Source organism: Sarcophilus harrisii, chromosome 1 (genome assembly GCF_902635505.1).
Source record: "Sarcophilus harrisii chromosome 1, mSarHar1.11, whole genome shotgun sequence".
NCBI classification, from domain to species: Eukaryota; Metazoa; Chordata; class Mammalia; order Dasyuromorphia; family Dasyuridae; genus Sarcophilus; species Sarcophilus harrisii.
This window is the reverse complement of record NC_045426.1, coordinates 687,813,984-687,835,263: the sequence shown is the minus strand read 5'-3', so window position 1 is coordinate 687,835,263 and position 21,280 is coordinate 687,813,984. Positions and strand designations below refer to the sequence as shown.

General features: G+C 38.2%; 1 protein-coding gene across 1 annotated transcript; it reads right to left on the bottom strand.

Moving 5' to 3' along the window:
- Nucleotides 1–513: 513 nt before the first annotated feature.
- FAM216A (family with sequence similarity 216 member A) lies at nucleotides 514–21,223 on the bottom strand. The gene is made up of 7 exons (XM_003761020.4): nucleotides 20,557–21,223; nucleotides 12,778–12,818; nucleotides 10,668–10,783; nucleotides 8,070–8,199; nucleotides 7,787–7,973; nucleotides 6,936–7,018; nucleotides 514–1,063 (listed from the first exon to the last, which is right to left on the bottom strand). Exons 1-7 carry the CDS (start codon nucleotides 20,637–20,639, stop codon nucleotides 951–953), a joined length of 753 nt encoding a protein of 250 aa, XP_003761068.1. The 5' UTR covers nucleotides 20,640–21,223; the 3' UTR covers nucleotides 514–950.
- Nucleotides 21,224–21,280: the final 57 nt, after the last annotated feature.

Here is a 21,280-nt window from a genome sequence, read left to right as displayed (position 1 = left end):
TCCTTGATAATCTGTGTTTTAATATTCAAGCTTGAAAAAATGACAGATCAAATGAAAACATGGGTAGGGACTCTAGGAAAAGGTGGTTTTTATAATCTCTTTGAGTAACAGACTGTGTGACGTGACTAAGGGTTTCTGGTTTTATTCTCCATGTGGATATGATCACACTTTCCTCAAACAAAAGATGTTTCTGAGAAGTTATATGCCAATCAGATTTGTCAGTTGAGTCTGAAATTATCTTCATTTAAAAAAAAAAAAAAAGATCCTCAACAGCTGAGCCTTTTCAAGTAATTAAGGCTTTGTAAAAAGCATTATAGCAGCCATAAGTTCTTGTTTATGAACAAATAGGACAGAAGCTTTTGTAATGCAAATAATTGCTTTGTATTTAATGGTTTTCTACATGAGGGCTTTTCTTGAAACATACAACATGAATATTTCCATGTTAAAGTTGCATTTTAACTGACCGTGTAACTATATAATCCATTCAGCTTATTTAGGAAGTAATAGTCAAAGTCCAATTCAACAAACATTTATTGAAGATTTAGCACGCAAGAAAAGGAATCATGTACAGCAGGATGCTTATGTAAAATTTACTATTAGCCTTTGGTTGCAAATGCTTTAAAGAAAACTAAAAGAATTCTTTTTTTTTTTCTTTTAAGTGACAATGAAAAGTTTTAAGTATTTGACTAAATATGAGCTTGGATTACAGAGAAATTTTACTACACAAATATCACTGAAACACTGAACCACATCAAACTAGTTACATGTTCACGAGTCCAGTTTTGGAATGTTTCCAAACTAGTCAATAAGACAATAGTGAATAACATAGTACTGACCTAAAATTAGTTATGAACAGAATTCACAACTCCTCCTTTGGCACATGACTGTAGAATCAACAACTTGGATTTAGTGAAATAATACACCAGGACTACAGGGCAGGAGTGTCAAATTCACATCAGATTTTCCCCTTGTTCTTCTATCGACATTGACTGCATACATTTATTTAATAAATCTTCATCTCTTTTTTCTTCACTCATGTATGAATCAGAATCGTTTGTGAAATCTGAAAGAGATAATGTTTAATTAAAAATAGCCAGCTGCATTTTATTCTGAAGTCTTAAGGTCAATATAATTACAACCCTCAAAATGATTAGTTAAGGACTCAGAGTAAAACCAACTTTTACTTGTAAGCCTACAAAGACTCCACACTTTGCAAAAGAGGATTCCATATGTTTAGTGAGTTCTACAAAATGTCCCATTTTTTTTTTATTAGTTCATATTGTGAAATCGAAGATCTCTAAATCCCTGGGATTGAATAGTTTTTCTCCAGGAAGTGGGGAAAGTGTCAGCCCTATACCATACATGACTTCTAGAGATCTTTGTCTGATGAAATTTATGTATATACATAGCAATTTAGTTTTCCCTTTTGGAATTCTTGACTGGATTTTTTTAAGTCATCACTTCCTCCTGTGAGGGTACAGAAATTTTCTTCATATTAGAAATTATCTAACTATACTTGCAATTTCAAGCATTATGCTCCGCCCATTCCTTCTCATTTTGATGTACAATACTCAAAATTTCTAGATAAAGTTTATTTTATTCTCTGTAGAACACAATTATGAAGCTTTCTTCACATTTAAGAACTTCATTACTGCTGTGTAAAGCAGGAAGTGAAGGTGTAAATGTTTATCCTGCTGACATTTCAAATTCATTATCTTCTAAAGGAAATTCATCATCTTTCCCCAAAACTTGTTCCTTTTCTAACTTCCCTATTTGTTAGTGGTATTGCCATTCATTTAATCATTCTTGAATCTTGTAATAATCTTTGACTTCTCCCTTTGTTCTTCACATCTAGCCTGTTCAGTTCCATAAACACTGCTTTTTACGTACACAGCACAAGCACTCTTGTATTTATGGTCTAATTTTATCAGTTCTTCCTTGTTAACTCTTGTATCTATTCCATTCTGACCCTATCTACTGATCTACTGCCCCAATCCTAGTCTAGGAACTCGTTACCTTTCACCTACTCTATTGAAAAAATATGTATCTTCTAGCTTTTTTCAAACAGCCTATAAAGCAGTTGATTTAATCTTCCTAAGACACAGCTCTGATCTTTTAGACTTTTTCTTTTTTGGGGGGCTTCACAGGCTATCAATGGTTTCTTATTGATTGTTGAATAAAATCTAAATTCTTTAGTGTTCGGGATCCTCCAACATCTGGTTCCAGTCAGTCTTATCTCCTAATCTCCCTCACACACCATTATGCTTTGATGATGTTCCCTGCTCTTCATGTTCTTGATGACCTAAATGGTGATTTTCCTTCTGTGCTTCAGTGTGCTTCTCATGATAAAGGATTCTTTCCCAAGGCTTCATCTCCCATTGGTGAGTTCCTCCTGGAACTCATTTTGAGGAAGGGCCCAGGCTATCCTTTCTTCTCTCTGCTCCCCTATAAGTCTAGACTCAACCACTGTGTCTCTACTTTTTCCTCCCCTCCTCCCCTTTCTAGCTCCCTTTTATGGACAAGCTTTCTTCACCAGTTAGAATGTAAACTCCTTGAGGGCAGAGACTTTATTTTTGCTTAAATCTATGTTACCAGAACCAGCACATAGTGTTTAATAAATATTTCCTGGATATACTTTTTTTTAAAGTCTAAGACAAAAATATTCTTTTTCTTTGAAAAACCAACATTTTCACAAAGGGTATTCAAATATTGATTTAATTCATGGTGTCCCCAAACACCCCATCAACTAGAGGCTGGAGGGAACATTATCCCCTCTATATGTATTGAGTATGTACTTATTTATTTCCATGTTGTTATCCCTATTAATGTGTAATTGGTATTAGTTTTGCCTATTTGTAAGCTATTAGTCAAGGATTGTTTTTGTGGTTTTGCCTTTATTTATGTGCCTAATATTTAGCCCAGTGCCTGCACATAAGGCTTAATTCTTAACTGACTGACCAAACTGGATTTCTAACTGTCCTCCACTCAGCCACCCATCCGGACCCATCCAGACATATCTCACATTTGCCCTTACCTCTACTTTTTATCTCATGCGATTTTCTGTGTCTGGAATGTGCTTCCTCCACCTTCTGCCTGTTGCATTCTTAAAGACCTAGCTCAAATATCACTTCCTCCATGAAAGAGAGAGGGACAATACTGAGTTCTGATAGGGTCTATCAGATTTTGACAGTCTCTTAGAAAAGGATTAATCTCATTAAGATAAGTACACACTATCCAGGACAGTTGGTTCTTTTGATCTTTCACAAGGTTTCCAACATCCTTTGGCTAAAAACAGCAAGACAGGCTAGAAATAGCGTGCCACACTTGCAACTTGAAGACCTGGTTTGAGTCCTCGACTTTACTACTGATGGTAGTCATTGTGTACACTTCTTTCCAGTTGCACAGCCACTGCCTTAATTTGAGCCCTCATTTTTTTGCCTAGCCTATTGGAATAGCCTCTAACTAGTCTATCTAAATTGTCTTCCTACTCATTTTTTTAAATTAAATTTTAACTTTTTTCAATCTCCTTCCCATCTTCCTGCTACCTTTGAGAATGAAACAAACCCAATCCTGTTATAAACACATATAGTTAGGAAAAGCAAATTCTCCCTTTGTCATGTCCAAAAGAAATCTGTCTCAATTTGGGTAGTATTTGTATCCCAAGTCCCCTAGTATCCTCATGTTCATCAGAATTCTAACGTGTTTCAAAATTGTTTGTCTTTACAGTAATGTTATTCTGTGCCCAAAAAACTATAAAACTGTGCATAGCCTTTGACTTAACAATGTTACTACTCATAATTTAATTACTTTTAATCCCAAAGTGATGAAAAAAGAGTGAGGGAGGAAAGGAGATATCTATATATCTATGTCTATATACAAAAATATAATAATATAACAATAATATAAATAATTAAAATATATTTACAATATATAATAATAAAATATAATAACTCTTTTTGTGGTGGCAAAGAATTGGAAATTGAAGGAATGCCCAATCAATTGGGGAATGACTGAACAAATTGTGATGGAAAACCATTGTGTTATAAGAAATGATGAACAGGATGACTTTTTAAAAATCTGGAGAAACTTTTACTTAAGTGAATTTCTGCAAAAAGGAAGTGAGCAGAACCAGGAGACATACATTGAAACAAAATATCAAACAATGATCAACCATGAACAACTTGGGTATTCTCAGCAATAGTGATCCAAAATAATTCCAAAGGACTCATGATGAAAAATGCTGTACACCCCTAGAGAAAGAATTGATAGAATCTGAATGTAGATCAAAGCATGTTTTTTTTTTTTAATTTGTTTTTGTTTTCTTATACAACTAATATGGAAATACATTTTGTATCACTGCCCATGTATAATCTGTATCGAATTATTTGTCTTCTCAATGAGAAAGGCAGAGAATTTGAAACTCAAATTTTTAAAAAATAAAAGTTGAAAATTTACATGAAAATTTGGGGAAATATATTTTTAAAACCCCACTAATGTTATTGTACTGTATAAATTGTTCGGTTTCTGTTCACTTTCCTCACTTTACAATTTTTCTGTAACTGTCTCCAATCCATTCTCCATACAGCTGCCAAAGTAATTTTCTTAAAATATTGTTCTGACCATGTCACTCCCTCAATAAATTCTAGTGGCCCCCATTTACCTCCAGGATCAAATTTAGTTCTCTGACTGGCATTTAAAACTCTTCACAATCTGGTCCCTTCCTATCCTTTCTAGTTTCTTACACTTTCCTTCCTCCCACGTACTCTACATTCCAGGGATACCAGCCTACTTTGTACTGCTTGTACCCCCATGCCTGGAATTCTTTCTCATCTAACCTCTTAAATCTTGACACTCCTGGCTTCTTTCAAGACACAGCTCAAAAGCCACTTTCTGCAAGAGATTTGCCCAATCCTCCCAGTCAAGTCTTCTCTATATGTATTGAGTATATACTTATTTATTTCCATGTTGTTATCCCTATTAATATGTAATTTAGTATTAGTTTTCCCTATTTGTATGCTATTAGGCAAGGATTGTTTTTGTGGTTTTGCCTTTATTTATGTTCTTAATATATAGCCCAGTGCCTGGCACATAGAAAGAGCTTAATTCTTAATTGATTGACCAAATTGGATTTCTAACTGTCCTCCACTCAGCCACCCATCCAGACCCATCTGGGCATGTCACATTTGCCCTTACCTCTACCTTTTATCTCATGCGATTTTCTGTGTCTGGAATGTGCTCCCTCCACCTTCTGCCTGTTGCATCCTTAAAGACCTAGCTCAAATATCACTTCCTCTATGAAATTTTCTTTTATTTTGCTTCACCTCCCTCCCACACCATTTTTGTGCATCTAATCATATTTCATTTTTTATATATATGAATATATATATTTATCTCTTATTAAGCTAAGGGCAGAGATTATTATCTTTATCCTTGTATATTGTTAAATTATTTCAAATTGCATCTGACTGTACGATCCTATTTGGGCTTTTGTTCACAGATATCCTGGAATGATTTGCCATTTCTTTTTCATAGATCAGGAAACTGAGGCAAACAGTTTAAGTGATTTGTCTAAGGTCACACAGGTGTCCGAGACTGGATTCGAATTCAGGTCTTCCTAATTCTAGGGCCAATGTTAGCTGCCTTCCTCTTTGTATCTAACACACCTTGCACATAGTGTTTATTATTGCTGTTATTATTTGTTCTTCATTCTCGAAGAGGACCAATGAGAGAGGAATAAATATAACTACAGCCTGAATAGTCTGGAAGCTTGAGGCTTCTAACTCTCTCACAGTGGTGTTCCTTCATCTGTGGTGTAGACACAAAACCGTGTTTATCATTTAGAATAGAGACTACCACTGTCAGCAAAAACACTTAGCTGTTGACTAATTGGGATACAATGGCACCGGCACTGATTAGTGTAATCTCTGTCACTTGCTACCCTTGGGTATAAACTTGGACGAGATCCTTCATCTCTCTGAACCTCAGTTTCCTCACCCTTGAAGTGAGTTAGACCATTAGCCTTGAAGCAATGTAGATTTAATTTCTTCTCCTGTGAGGAAGAAGCCCAAATGGCTATTATCAAATAGAACGAAATCCTAGACTATCTGTTTGTATAGGAACTCTTTATTAACCTCCATTATCTATCCCCCAACCTCTGTGCATCTTTAAAGAACTTTTGAGATATTGATTAGCATATTTTAGATGGATCTGGGACCTCTTCAGCCAGCTGCATTCTGTCTGGCTCCTCACTGATCCCCACCTTTGAGCTTCCTGGCACTTCCTCTCCTCCTTAATCCTCTTCCATCTTGGGTCCTGCCTTTACTCCTCTGAGAAATCCCAAGGCTGTATTTCTCCTATACAAAGATCTTCTCATGATGAAGATCTTTACCGCATTTTTTTAGCCCATTATGAGGTTACACTCTCTCTCCCCCTCTTAATGTTTTCCCTCGACTCACATCTTTCTCCTCACTCTAGCTAACTCTGAGTAATCTGTCAAACTCCTCTATGGATCTAGCTTGCCAGTCAATGGGCTACTCAGGCTTAATGGATTTTTCCAAATCCCTTTCTAACTATATGCTCTCCCACTCTACTTCATATTTACCATTCCTGATGTCTATCATATCTGTTCATTTTGTCTGTAACCTATTCCCCTAGATAAATCTACCTTTTGCCAAAGAGAAAAGTGTGAATTTGTTACACGCTTATTTCGAACTAGGAATTGCTCCCCAATCTCATCAGAAAAGCCTTTCCAGCTCTAGACTAATGATGCTATCATCTTATTCTTGATCCTTACTTCTGAACTAGTTGTTTTTCTTTCGAATGAAACAAAACCACATTTCACATTTATTTTTATCATGATGGCTAGAAGAAAAATGTAAGCTTCATTCCTCAATTTTTGTCCCAATAGCTAAATCTTTTTTCAATTGAGTATTTACCTGTGTATCTGAAAGCTTTGTTGGGTCTTTGAAAAATCTTGAGTGATTTACATCTTGCTTTGGGCAGAGGGCCACATTTTAACCTGTAAAAAGAAGAAATATTTTAAGTCATCCAACAAAAAGAACAGCTACAAAGTATATACGGGAGCCAAAGCAAGCTTGCTTTCATTAAGCTTCCAGCAGCAATCACAGAAGAAGCACAGTCAGTCTTACAAGAATTTTTTTTGCTTATTCTAAAACTCAAAGCTTAAGTTACAACAAAGGCTGAGCACTTAGTCATTATCCCTTCTTTGCCAGACAGAGATGCTTTAGGGAATTGTCCTCTGTAATCTGGCAGAGGAGTCCTCCCAGGACTCATTGCTTCTACTTTGTCTTTGGATGGGAGAGGAGAGGATGCTCAAAAGCAAGATTAGCTTGATTCCCCCCCCCCCATCTTTTAATGACCAATCAGTTTTTGCCATTTAGCTCTATATATGTTTATTAAACAGTCTGTAGAAGGTGTCAAGCACAACAGTGGAGCTTAGAAGATAGCAATGGTACCTGCCCTCAAAGACTTTATGTTCTACTGGATGGATAAGACAAAGAGAAAAATAAATACAAACTAAGTTCCAGGGATAGAGTATTAACACTGGAAATGATTGGGTAAGCCCTGTCCCCAAATCTAGTTTGGGACAGAAGAAAGGACATGTCCTAGTCTGTGAACTAACACTTTACCATCATAAGGAGGTTTTACTCTGCCTTTGTGTCACACTTTTTTTCTGTTCTAAATTTAACAAGTTAAAAGCAACTGGACGACCTTGGAAATCTTATCTATATTCCAAGGAATTCTTTCAAAGCAGGTGATAGCATACCCTTCTTTGTTCCTCCCTGGTTGCCAGAGGGAATGCTGTATGGCCTGGGGTTCAGCTGATGGGGTAGCTATGATGCTAGAATGCAATGAGTCCAGTCTTTCCAGCTGGTGTCTCCATGTGGTGCAGGGAGAATGCTGCTTCTGGGAATAACGTGGACTGATCTGACTTCTGTGATGGGTAGAGACACCTTCAAGAGCAATTAAAGCCAGCAGTTAGAATTGCTTTGGGCAAAGCATTGTGGGTAACAGGTTAAGAGCAGGACAATGACCCTGCAGGCACTTGCCTGGCTTCTGTGTGTCAAGCTGAACCATGTGCATGTACTGTCTCTTCATCAGCGTCTTCAATGAATCCGTGCTATAGATCTTGGCAATGCTGCAGAGATACCGCTTTTGACCTGTTGTGAGGTCTGGGTGCTGAAATATAGAAATTTACAATCCAAGTTATTGAACAAAAAATCAGCAGTTTAGCTTAACCCTCCAGGAAATGGTCAGATCTACCTCTAGTGCTTCTTGTGACCTAGCCTGGAGTCTTTAAAACTATCAGCAAAATATATCTTCTAGAAGATGGACGGCATTAAGTCTGTCACCCAAGGATCAGCCTACTAAGTGCAGAGATGCTCTTCACCACATTAGCTGCTAGGAATTTCTTTGCTAGAGAAAGTCTTCAAAGGGAACAAGCATTTATTAATTACTTATTCTCTGCTTTACAAAAATAATCTCATTTGATCCTCACAATAATCCTGGATTATTATGATCCTCATTTTATAGCTGAGGAAACTAAGTCAGAGGTTAAGTGAATTGCTCAGCGTCACCCAGCTGGGAAGTGTCTGAAGCAAAATTGGACTCGTGTTCCTGACTCCAGATCCAGGGCTCTAGACATTGCCCTATCAGAAGCTTCTAAAGTGGTCTTTTAGATTATCTGTCTTCTAAGTCATAGAGGGATTGTGACTGCAGTTGACAAGAGGGAGTCCCCACACTGACAAAATTACAGAAATATTGAAGGAAATGTGCAGATTGCCCAGGAGAGGTATTTATATACACACGTGTGTGTGTATATATATATATATATATATATATATATATATATATATGTTTACAGAGCTATGTATATGTATGTATATATGTATGTATATATAGTTTTTAAGTGGGATAATGTAGCAAACACTGCATAGATATATAGAAGGAATAAATAGTCATCACCCAAAGCCTTCTACTAGTATCCTCATAAACATCAGGAGAAGGGGCAGCTAGGTGGTGCAGTGGATAGAGCACCAGTCCTGAAGTCAGAAGGACCTGAGATGAGGAGGATCTGGCCTCAGACACTTAACCCTTCCTAGTTGGGCAAGTCACTTAACCCCAACTGCCTCAAAAAAAAAAAAAAAAAAGACAAATAAACATCAGGGAAGAAAATAAGGAAGTCTCAGGCACATTCAGTGGAGTTTCTGCAACAAACTTCTAGGAGGACATGGACAAAAATTACAATTTATAGACAGGGATGAATGGGTTAAAATCTCCATGGAACAGAGAGAATATGTCCACATCAATGAAATCAAGATCCAGTTGTATATTCTTGTTTAAAAAAAAAAAGTTGAGGCAGATTCCCCCACATAGAAAATCTTCAATAGCCCTCTTCACTCCATATGGCAATGAATGTACTTGACACCTGGGAGTTTGCTGATCAGTGTAGGGTAATATATTAGAAATGTTTATTCGCTGCCTGACTGTTTACTCTTTTTCTGAGGGTCAAAGAAACTGACCTATAGTTCTCTTCTCCTCTCTCTGTCTCTCTGTCTCTCTCTCTCTCTCTCTCTGTCTCTCTCTCTCTCCCTTTCATTCTTTCACTTTTTCTTCCACTCTTCTGCCTCCCATATAGCTACTTTAAGCCTTTACATTCGAAACAATTACCTTCTCAGTAGGATACACTTTCCTAGGACAACTTGAGAACTGGTTCTAATTTCCCATTGAGAAAAAAAAAATAATAAATAAACAACTAAGACTGTCAGAGCCCAGAAGAAACAATAATGAGTCTTGTCATAGAAAAAGCTAAAGTGATGCAGGAATTTATTCATTTGAAAAGTATTTATTGACTCCTTCTGTATGTATGGGATTTGCTTTGATTCCTCAAATATTTATGAAGCACCTACTATGTGCAAGGCACTATAGTGGACCCTGGAGACACAAAGACAAATTTTTAAAAACCAATCCTTGCCCTTCAGGAAGTATGCATCCTGGTTGTAGTGCTGCAGGGAATAGTTCACTTTTTTCAATACCTTGTCCTTGAAATCTTTTGTTCTCCTGATGGCTGAGTGAAATGAACAGGACCAGGAGATCATTATATACTTCAACAACAATACTATATGATGACCAGTTCTGATGGACCAGGCCATCCTCAGCAACGAGATCAACCAAATCATTTCCAATGGAGCAGTAATGAACTGAACCAGCTATGCCCAGAAAAAGAACTCTGGGAGATGACTAAAAACCATTACATTGAATTCCCAATCCCTATATTTATGCACACATGCATTTTTGATTTCCTTCACAAGCTAATTGTACAATATTTCAGAGTCTGATTCTTTTTGTACAGAAAAATAACGTTTTGGTCATGTATACTTATTGTGTATCTAATTTATATTTTTATATATTTAACATCTACTGGTCATCCTGCCATCTAGGGGAGGGGGTGGGGGGGTAAGAGGTGAAAAATTGGAACAAGAGGTTTGGCAATTGTTAATGCTGTAAAGTTACCCATGCATATATCCTGTAAATAAAAAGCTATTAAATTAAAAAAAAAAAAGAAATATTTTGTTCTCTTCAACCAGAAGCCCACCTGCAGTACCGAAAACAACTAATTTCTCATTTTCCTTTCCCATTAAACATACCTTTACAGATGGTGCATTCATCGATTTAGGAATGTGAACAGTTTGGAGTTGAGGTGTGGTCCATAATTCCTGCAGCCTGGCTATATGAGGTTCTAGTTTTTGTTCTTCAATTCTATCTGTGACCCAAGAGGACATTAATATACAAATGTCAAAGAAGAAGAAAACAATTTAATAATCTAATCAACAAGACCTGCAAACATAGACATGCCATTAAGGATCTTGGGAGAAAATAATAATAATAAAAAAAATTTTTTTTTTAAAAAAGGATCTTGGGAGAGCTGATCTTAGCAGTTTTTACATGTCAGACCCATGATCCCACTAAATGGCATGTAAACAACTTAAAATGTACACAGTTGAACCTTCAATGTGGAATTTTAAAATATGTAATATTCCAGTGTTAGCCCTAGACAATGAAGAACAATGAGGTTTGGGGCTAGATCAGTGGCTCTCAAACTTTTATTCTTAGTATCTTTATACTATTAAAAATTATTGAGTATCTGAAGAGTTTTCATTTAAGTAAGTTATATTTATAAATATTTACCATATTAGAAATAAAAACTAATTTTGAAAGAGTTTCAAAGAACTCCAGGATTCTCTGAACCACACTTTGGAAACCACTGGACCAGATCACCACAATGGAAATAGTGGTTTTGCTCTATCCTTGGGATGACTGGTGATGGTTATCATATAGGATTTGAAAATTAAAGAAATACCTGCATTACTGCCATAAATATTATGGTTAACAATTATATCTACATAATAGGCTTTAAGGATAGGCTCACTAGAACAATATAGCAAACTTTTAGTGTCAAACTCCTTTGCTATTTCCAGTGTATATTGATTAGCATTAAAATTACCCTAGAAATAATGTCAGGGGGAGAGTACTTGACATCAAGAAACAAAAAGTTATTTTGAAATTCCCATGGTACTTTCAAAATAACAGAAAACATAAAATTGCTCCAATTCCCAAGAAAAACTTGGGGAGCTGGAGGTGAGGTTCCTTTAGAAAACCACCACAGAATCATAGAAAATTCAGGAGAAGAAACAAGAATGACCATCAGGTCCAACCTATGGCTTGCCTACAAAATTCTTTATTTGCCTCTTCACCTGCCCCATTTTGGGAATAGCTCATTCTACTGTAGGGTACCTTTTATTGTCAGGAAACTTCACTAAATCTGCATTTGTCCCTTGGCAGCTTCTACCCATTGGTCCTTGGTCCGTGGTCCTACTCTCTGAGGTAAAATACCTCCTCTATATGACAACTATTTGAACACAGCTCACTTGTCTTATTTCTTACCTCGTGGAGTAGGCCCTCAGCATGAATGCTGAAAACACTATTTCTCATTTTAAGTGAAGAGCAAAAAGTTATCTCCTAAGCAAATTTTGTGTTTTGAAGATACAGGGACCACAGTAATCCCTTCCATTTCACCACTATCCACATCACGATTTTTCACATCAAAACCTTTCCCATAAAGGTTTTGATATACTGTGGGTTGGCGTAAGAAACTAAATGGTAATTTTGGGGAAAATTTTTTGGGAGCTGTAGATAATATGAAACCAGCAGATGATGCAGAAAATGTTTAGAAACTCAGAAATGCATAAAATGTATTTATATAGTATTGTATGATATCAATATACTTTATCTTTAAATACCGTAATATTTCAGATATTTCTGGTATGGAAGGCAAAAAAAGGTTTACACAGATTTTCCAGATTGAGGGGGTGCCAAACCTTTAACCTTAGAGATGTAGAAGGGATAACTGTACTCAATTGTGTGTTTTTTCCCCTACAGGATACAGAATATACCTGGCCTTTGAGCTCCAGCTAACAAAAACTCAGTTCTCTTTGGTTCCAGATGTAAACTTGTGGAATATAGTACTTAGGAGAGGAGGAGAAGATATTGCCTTTAAGGAAGATCTGCAGAAGGGAAAAGACTCTGCTGGATAGTTCTTTGGCCAAAGCTCCAAGGCTATCCTAAAGCAGAGTTTAAAAAACAAAAACAAACATCTCTACCCCTAAAGCCAGCCCATTGTGTGAGTAGTTAGAGGCAAATTGTCCTCCTTGAACTATCTTAATTATACTTATTATCAACTCCATATGCTGTACTTACCAGGACATTTTGGATACTGGTAATAAGGATGCCCGGCTGATCTGTTAAAAAAAAAAAACACATAAATAGCAGTATATAATCATCAGCAGTTTTATAGAGCCAGAAAAGGGAGAGAAAAGAAAGGAAAGGGCATTTGGTTAATTGTACTTGCTGCTTTTTTCTGGCACCTTTTCTCTTGGCCATCATCCACACCTCAATATTTTCTCAGCACAATAATTGTCTCTTAGATGACAACACTCTTATAGTATCTTTCAAGGTGATTTGGTTGAAGTTTTTTTGATTTTTTAAAAAAATCTATCAACCAACAAGCATTTATTAAGCATCTACAATGAGCCGGCTACCATGCTTAGGCACTGGAGCTAGGAAAACGATGCTGAAACAGTCCTTGCATCAGAGCTTTTGTTCTATCCAGGGAAGATAACAAGGTCATTTCTCAGGATCTACAAAAGACGCCACAGGTGATTTTGGTGGGAAAGCACCAGCAGTGGAGGGAAGCAGGAAAGGTTTCATGTAAAGGGGAGAATATAAGCTGATTCTTGAAGGAGACTAGGGATTCTGGGAGACAGAAATAAATGTGGGACTATATTAGAAACACAGGAGACAAGTCAAGCAAAGATGGAGATGGTACTGAGTGAGATTTTCTTGTTCAGCATGATAATTGTGGAGATATGTGTAGAAGAATTGCATGTTTGGCATGTATTGAAGGGGTGGGGGAAAGAGAGGGAAGAAATTTGGAATGTGGATTTTGCAGGGGTGAATGTTAAAAAATTGTCTATGCATGTGTTTTGAAAATAAAAAGCTTTAATAATTAAAAAAACAAAATTAATCATACCCTTGATCTTTCTATCACTAACAAATGCATCATCTCCATGTTCGTTCAAGAATTCTGAAGTGCCCTTATCCGATCATAATAAATTGGCTTTCTCTCCCTCTGCTTTCTCTTACCAAATCCTACTCTTTGTCCACATCATGACCTCCAATCCCTTTCAGTTCTCTTCTAGACCATGACCCCTGAACTAGACATTTATTCCTTTTTTCCCTATCTTGACTCCTTGGTGAACTAGTTCAAAACTATATAATTCCATTCCATCTGAAAGAAATAATTATTTTTCTCTTGTATTAAAAAGCAATTAATAGAGAGGTGGGGGGATATCCAGATTTTTTTCTCTATTTCCTCATTCAGAAATAAATACCTGTAGGTTATTCAGTCTCTGAAGAGGATTGCTAATAGATGAGATCACCCATATCCAAAATATGTTGGGGTTTTTTTTAATCTTGGGGGGATCCTACACAACCAGAAGACCTTACAAAGAGAATCTAATTTAGTTGAATTCCTTTCCATTGGGTTCCACTCAGGCAGACCTGGGTAGTGCTAGATTCCTTTGTCAAGATAGCTGAGAAGTGTTCTGGAAAGAGAATGACATAATCAAAGTCACATTCTCCAGCCCTTCATTAGAATAAGCCCACTTCTCATTATAATATTCATTCTCTCATTAATTGTTTTTTTTATGCTTTATTATTTTTATTATTATGCTTTATTATTTTTATTATTATGGTTATTATTGTTATCTGTCATTATTATTATCTGGTAGATAGATGCATATTATTTTTATTATTATGCTTTATTATTTTTATTATTATGGCTATTATTGTTATCTGTCATTATTATTATCTGGTAGATAAATGCATATTATTTTTATTATTATGCTTTATTATTAACACACAATCTTTAATTTCAATTCCAACGTTCGTTTCACTGGGCGGAGCCTGGAAATGGAAGTATCCGCCGAGGGGAATGGGGACGGTTTACCGGAGGAATGGAGTGAGGCCGGCTCTCTCATTAATTGTTAACCAGAATGTATTTCTGTCTGTTGGGAACACCCACTCTCATAAGGATATACAAGCATTGAGCGGCTTCCATAATTGCCTTTGGTTTACCAGGGAAAGGCAAGTGACCATCATTTTATTATTTACTAGCTATAATTAATAAAATTGATTATTAATCATCCAGAAATTATGTCTCTCAGATTTTTCACTCATCACATATCCCATCTCCTCTAACAGATTACCCCTTTTATCATCCTCATTCCATCAATAATTTTATTTCTTCCTGTTTACTGGCTCCTTTCTTACTGTCTACAAATATGACCATGTCGCCCTCATTCTCAAAAACCTTCCCTTGATTCTTCCAAGCTCCTTTGTGGCTAAACTCCCTGAGAAAGTCATTTCTTTATCCCATAGGTACCTCTGCTTTCCCTCTGGTTACTCTCTTTTTAATCTTTCACAATCTGGCTTCCAATCTTATGGAACTGAAAGTGCTCTTTCCAAAATTACTAATGATTATCTTCTCTCAATCCTCATTCTCCTTGGGCTCTCTGCACCCTCTACACCCTCTCATCAATCATCTCTTCTCCACTTCTCATTTCTTCTCTCTTGGTTTTCAGACTATCACTCTCTCCTGGTTCTCCTCCTATCAAACCATTCTTTCTCAGTATCCCTCTCCCGATCCACATTAAACAGTGTGTAGGTCACACCCTCTAATCACAGGTTTCCCTGCAGTGTTCTATACTGCATCCTCTTCTCCCTCTATCCTACTGCACTTGGTGATCTCATCAGTTCCCCTGGATTTAACTGCCATCTCTTTGCTGCTATTTCTCAAATCCACTTACCCTGCCCACCTCTCTCTTGACCTCTAATCTTGTATCTCCAAATGAAGTGAATTCCAATAGACATCTGAAACCCAACATGTCCAAAACTGACCCCTTCCTACATCCAACCTTTCCTATTACTATGGAAGGCAACGCCATCCTTAGACTCTCAAGCTTACAACTAAGGAGCCAGTGTGAGCTCCTCACTATTTCTTACCCCTTCCCATATCCAATAGGGTCCCAATGCCTATCAATTTCACCTTTGCAACATCACCTCAAATGGGCCCCCTTCTATGAGCCTTCATCACCTTATCCCTGGATTGCTGCCATAACCTGTGCAAGGGTCTACCTGCCTCGAGTCTCCCCACTGCAATATATCTTGTATTTAGTCACCAAAGTGATTTTCTGATCATGTCACCCCTCTATTCAATAAACTCCTGACACCTCCAGGATCAAATACAAAGTATTCTATTTGGTATTTAAAGCCCTTCACAAGCTACTTTTCCCTACCACTTTTTCGGTCTCTTTATTCCCTGCCATGTACTCTTCCACAAACTAGACCCTCTTCCTCCCTATTCCAGGAACTTTCTTTGACTATTTGCCCTCCTGGCAGTTCAGGAATTTTCTCTCTCTTCCCCTAGACTGATTTCTCTGGCTTCCTTCAAATCCCAATTAACATCCACTCTTCTACTGAAAGTCTTTTTAACCCCTCTTAATTCTAGTGCCTTCCCTTTGGTGACTAGTTCCTAAGTATTTTATACATGACTAGTCTATACATAGTTGTTTGCTTGTTATGTTCACCATTAGATTGTGAGTTCCTTGAGGATGGGTTCTGTCTTTTGATTTCTTTTGTATCCCCATTCTTTAGCACAGTACCTGGCAGACAGCAGGCAATTAATAAATACTTGTTGACCAACTGCTGCTTCCTTTACTGATATTCTATCTTCCAAAAACAATAATAGCTAGCAGTTCTATATGGTTTTAGAGTTGGCAAAACACTTTACAAATACCTCATTTGATCCTCATGATAACCCCTGGGAGATAGGTGCTATTGTTATCTCCATTTTACACACATGGAAAATGAAGTAAACAAATTAAATTTGCTCACAGACAACTAGGAAATGTCTAAGGCTGGATTCAAACTCAGGTCTTCCAGAACCAGATATAGCACTCTATCCACTGTGCCACCTAGCTGCCTTTGCTCTCTCTCTCTCTGCCCTCCCCTTTTTAGAGTCCTCAGTTCTTTGCTCCTATGGAAGGCTCTACTGGATTTCCCCAGCCCCTATCTTAAAATTATTTTGTATCTCCTCTCTCTCTCATTCTCCATTTCCCTTTCTATCTCTTTTTCTCTTTGTCTTTGTCTTTCTCTCTCTCTTTCTCTTTTCTTCCATCCCTTCTCTCTGTCCTTCCCTTTGTACACACATATATATACATCATATACATACAATATATATTACATAATATATATTAACACAATATATATATTATGTAATACATAGAAACATCTCTCTTTCTGTCTCTCTCTCTCTCTCTTTCTCTCTCTCTTTCTCACACACACACACACACACACACACACACACACAGTCTCCCTCTCATGGAGGAATGGAAGTTCCATGAGGGCAAGAATTTTGTCATTTTTGTCTTTGTTATTACCAGACCTAAACTGTCCAGTGCTCTGCACATAGAAGGTACTCACTAAATACTTATTGAATAAATATTGTTGATTCCCTGAAAGGTTTATAAATACAAAAGCCCTGTTCACATATCAGCCCCATTAAGATAGATAAATGGAGCTTAAGTGCAGAGTGCACACAATCCCACAGGATGTGTTCAAGGCCCTTTGCCCTTCCTCCCTACCTCACAGTTTCTGCTTAAGGTAAAACTGCTATTGTTTAATCATTTTTCAGTCACATCCATTTCTTCTTGACCCTTTTTGGGGTTTTCTTGGCAAAGCTATTGGAGCATTTTGCCATTTCTTATTCCAGCTCATTTCCAGATGAGGAAACTGAGGCACATAAGATTAGGTGGCCTGCCCAGGGTCACATAGCTACTACATGTTTTCCTGACATTAGACCTGGTGCTTTATCCACTGCATCATCCAGCTGCCAAAGTAAAGGTAAAATATTGCCATTTTTAAAAATGAGTAATTAAGGTGTAAAATGAACTTTTGATAATTTTGTAAGGATGATCTGAACAGCAAAACTAGCATTAAGATGACTCAGAAATTATAAGTTAAAGTGGTAATTTTTAATTTTTTTTTTGTTTCATTAGGGAAGATACTATTGAGTGGGAGTGGAGACTTTCTGGGAAGTGATTGCTGGTTCAAAACAAAATATAAAATAGTTTTCTAAATTAAATGGGGTTTAATTTAGATAGCTGGGAATTTTTTATAGATTTCCTCTCTTCAAAACAAGCTACTGAGTGCCTAAGAAAGACAATTATCTCCGAACTTCACTCCCACTCTGTTCTCTCTGAATTCCATCAGTATTGATTGAGCTCCTTCCTTACCACTTCCCCATCCCCCAACGGAAACTCCTTGAGATCAGGGACTATTTGTTCCATTTGGTATCTTAGCATCCCCAGAACCCTGCACAATTCTTGGAACATAATAGCTACTTAATAAACATGTACAAGATTGAGTTAAGGTCTGGAGCACTGTACCAGCTGCGAAAAAAATAGAAAATAATATATCCACCCTAAAGAAGCTTAGAATCTAATTGAATATTGCTCTACATGAGGCAATTATAGTTGAGAATAGTTATAAGCCAAAATGATATTGGTTGTATAGACAAGTGAAGTTCATGGACAGTGGTGACATCAGTGTTGGCTGAGACAGTCCCAGAACATCACCAAAGTATCTCCAGGGCAAACCACTTGCGTCTTTGCCAAGAAAATCCCAAAGGGTGTGACTAGGAGTTGTATACTACTGATAAGACAATAATAAAAACAATATCCACCCCTTTGAGAAAATGGAAGATGGTGCAAAGTGAAGGATTCCCTCATAGTTCTTGAAAGATTCTTTTCTCAGTATTCCATTCTTTTACATCTTATTAGGGTCATCTCTGTCCACGGTTCTCAAGGAGGTTCTGATATTATAAAATATCTGCATTTACTTTTAAGTAATATTAAAATATATTCATTTACATACATAGGCTCATGCAGTCATAGAGAATGTTCCATGGAGAATCCAAATGAAAGAGGGATTCATTGCCATTTTTTTAGATGGTGAGTTCACCAGATTCACCAGATTTGTGGATAATATTATTCTGATTACACTAAAACCTAGAATAGTACAACAAAACACAGACAAAACAAAAATCCTCAAAGATTCGTGATAACTCAAAAGAGGTCAGCATAATAATCTATACAGGCAGAAACAAATCAATGACAAATGTCTATTATCCAAACTGTGACATCAAGTTAGAGGGCTAATATATCTTAGATAGGAAGCGGAAATCGACAGTGAGCCTGATCCAGAGCTGAGTAAGTGAGAGTGTAAGCTTCTGCTAGTGTTGTAAAAGAGAATTTTTTTTTTAAACTTGTGTCCCAAGGCCTGATTAAATGCTTCTTGAGTGACTAGATTTGATTATATTTTGGAAATTCCACAATGTCTTGAGAATCTCAAGATGCTCTCTCTGTCTATCTCTGTTTCTCTGTCTCTGTCTCTGTGTCTCTGTCTCTCTTATACACACACCTTTTTTTTTTTTTTAAACAACACAAATGTTCTCTCAGAATCAAAGAGTCGTGAATCTTGGAACACAACAACCTCTACTAAATCATAGTGATTGGTGACTCCAAGGACAATGGAAAAGATAAAATAATAATGACATTAGGACTTATGCACAAGAAATTGTATAAAGAATATAAACCAGTAAAAATATAATCCAAAAAACTAAATGGGCTAGCCATGTACTAAGAGTGAGGAGTAGACACCTGCAGTACTGCAAGCAAATTTTAAAAAATTAATTCCTAGAATAAAACCCCCTTGCATACTGAATGGATTCTCAGTGGGTCAATAGACATCTACTAAACAAATCTATGGAAGAGTATGGCATGGAGAAGAATTGGTTGATTAGTTAGATGGGATGTTATCTATAACAATAGAAGTAACATTAACATCACTGAGGTAATAGTACTGATTAAGCACGGGCATATTATGTCTCTCTAAGCATATACTGGATTTAGAGTTGGACCTAAGGAACTGAAGTCTAATCTTCTTTATGACTCTGTAAGCCTACGAATATAAAGGAATAAATTTGAATATTACTTTAAACACAAATGCAAATAAATTTAACAGAAGCATAAATGCACATCTAAAGTTCCATATTTCATGATGAAAAGTAAATTGTATATAGGCATTTTTCTTCTTTCTAAAGCTTTACTGATGCTTTTTGTTTTTAATCTTAACCATTTATTTTAAAGCAAGAAAACACGAAGCTCTCTCTGATCCTTCCCAACCCCAGAAGTCTTGTCTACCCCTAGACTGATCTATCTGGAAGTCTAAAAGACATAAACCTTTAGTGTGTACGAGAAAAGGTTCCATAGGATGAATTTAGGAGTCAACTAAAAGTAATCCATTTATTCTTTCATTCAACAAACTTATTAAATGAATAATAAATGAAATACGAAAAAGCCATTTCAAAAAGAAATCAACATTCTCTCTTCTCTCGAATAATGATTTTCTTCACTTTCAAGGCAGCAAAAGAAATATCCCTCTGATATCACACATCCCGCCCCAGAGACTAGAACCCAGGCGTCTTGTCTCCCAGGCTATTGTCTTAAGCGCTTGGGGTTTGCTCTAATCGAAGCTGGCCATCCCGGCCTTTCTTCTTCTGGGGAAAACGCAGCGCGCTGGCCCAGCCCCTCCCTCGGGCTAGAAGCCCCGACTGTGACTCCCAGCCAGGTGACTCATTGCACCAAATGCCTCCGCGGCTGCTGGGAACCGTGAGTCACACCATCCTCTCCCCATCCTCATCCCAGCACCAAAGGATGCTGGCCCGCCCTCGGCAAGAATCCCTTCCTCCCTCTGCCCGTAGCTTCTGCATCCGTGGCCAGCTTCCCCCTGCCCGCCGGCCAGACTGCTGCCCCCACCCCATCTCTGCGAACAAGCTTGCGGGGCCCCGAGCCTCACCCGCAGCTCCCGGCTGCAGCGGACAGCTCCGCCGCCAGGCCGCTCTCCTCCGCCCAGGGAGCCGCCTGCATCTGGCCCGGCATCTTCTCCGAGGCGTCCCCGACGACGACGTCCAATGCAGGGAGGGAGGGAGGAAAGCTCCCCCCGCTCCTCGTCCAGGCTTCAGGCTGCGTGCGTTAGGCCGGGAGAGGTTGGGGTGACAGGGCGCTGAGCCCCGACCCCGGCCGCCCGCTCGCCTGGCTCCTTCCCTCCCTCCCACTCCTCTGGGGCTCCCGCTGGCCGGGCTCTGGCAGGGCAGCGGGAACGCTTGGCTAGGCGTGGAACGCCGGCGAGGGGCACGTTTGCATCTTTCGGGGCCGAGGATGCCCCGTAAACGGGAGGAGCTGGCGCATCCTAAGCAGGCGATGACGCCCCGTGCATGCTAAGCACCGTGGGCACGCCTCTTCACGGATCCCTCAGCTGGAAATATACTAATATTACGGTTATAACTGCAATTTAAGACATGTGAAAACCGCCCAGCCAAGCTCTAAGTTCAGAGCATCACCCTACATAGCAACGCCCAGGATCTGCAGGAGCCTGGTTAGGCGGTGGCGCCAGAGCAGCCCCGGGCAAGGATGCGCTCCCGCCCCTCCTGCAGGTGGATGCATGGATGGATGGATGGTCCAGAGGCAAGCCGCGACCATTCTGCGCCTGCGTGCCTGGGCTGCCACTAGGCGAACCCAAA

Bases quoted from the DNA above. Each gene is read 5' to 3' on its own strand.
- FAM216A (XM_003761020.4), bottom strand. From the start codon at position 20,639: ATGCCGGGCCAGATGCAGGCGGCTCCCTGGGCGGAGGAGAGCGGCCTG. The intron at 8,200-10,667 runs GTATGTTTAATG...TCTATATTTCAG, and splicing joins TGAATGCACCATCTGTAAAG to CACCCAGACCTCACAACAGG. The intron at 1,064-6,935 runs GTAAATACTCAA...TATCTCTTTCAG, and splicing joins CAAAGCTTTCAGATACACAG to ATTTCACAAACGATTCTGAT.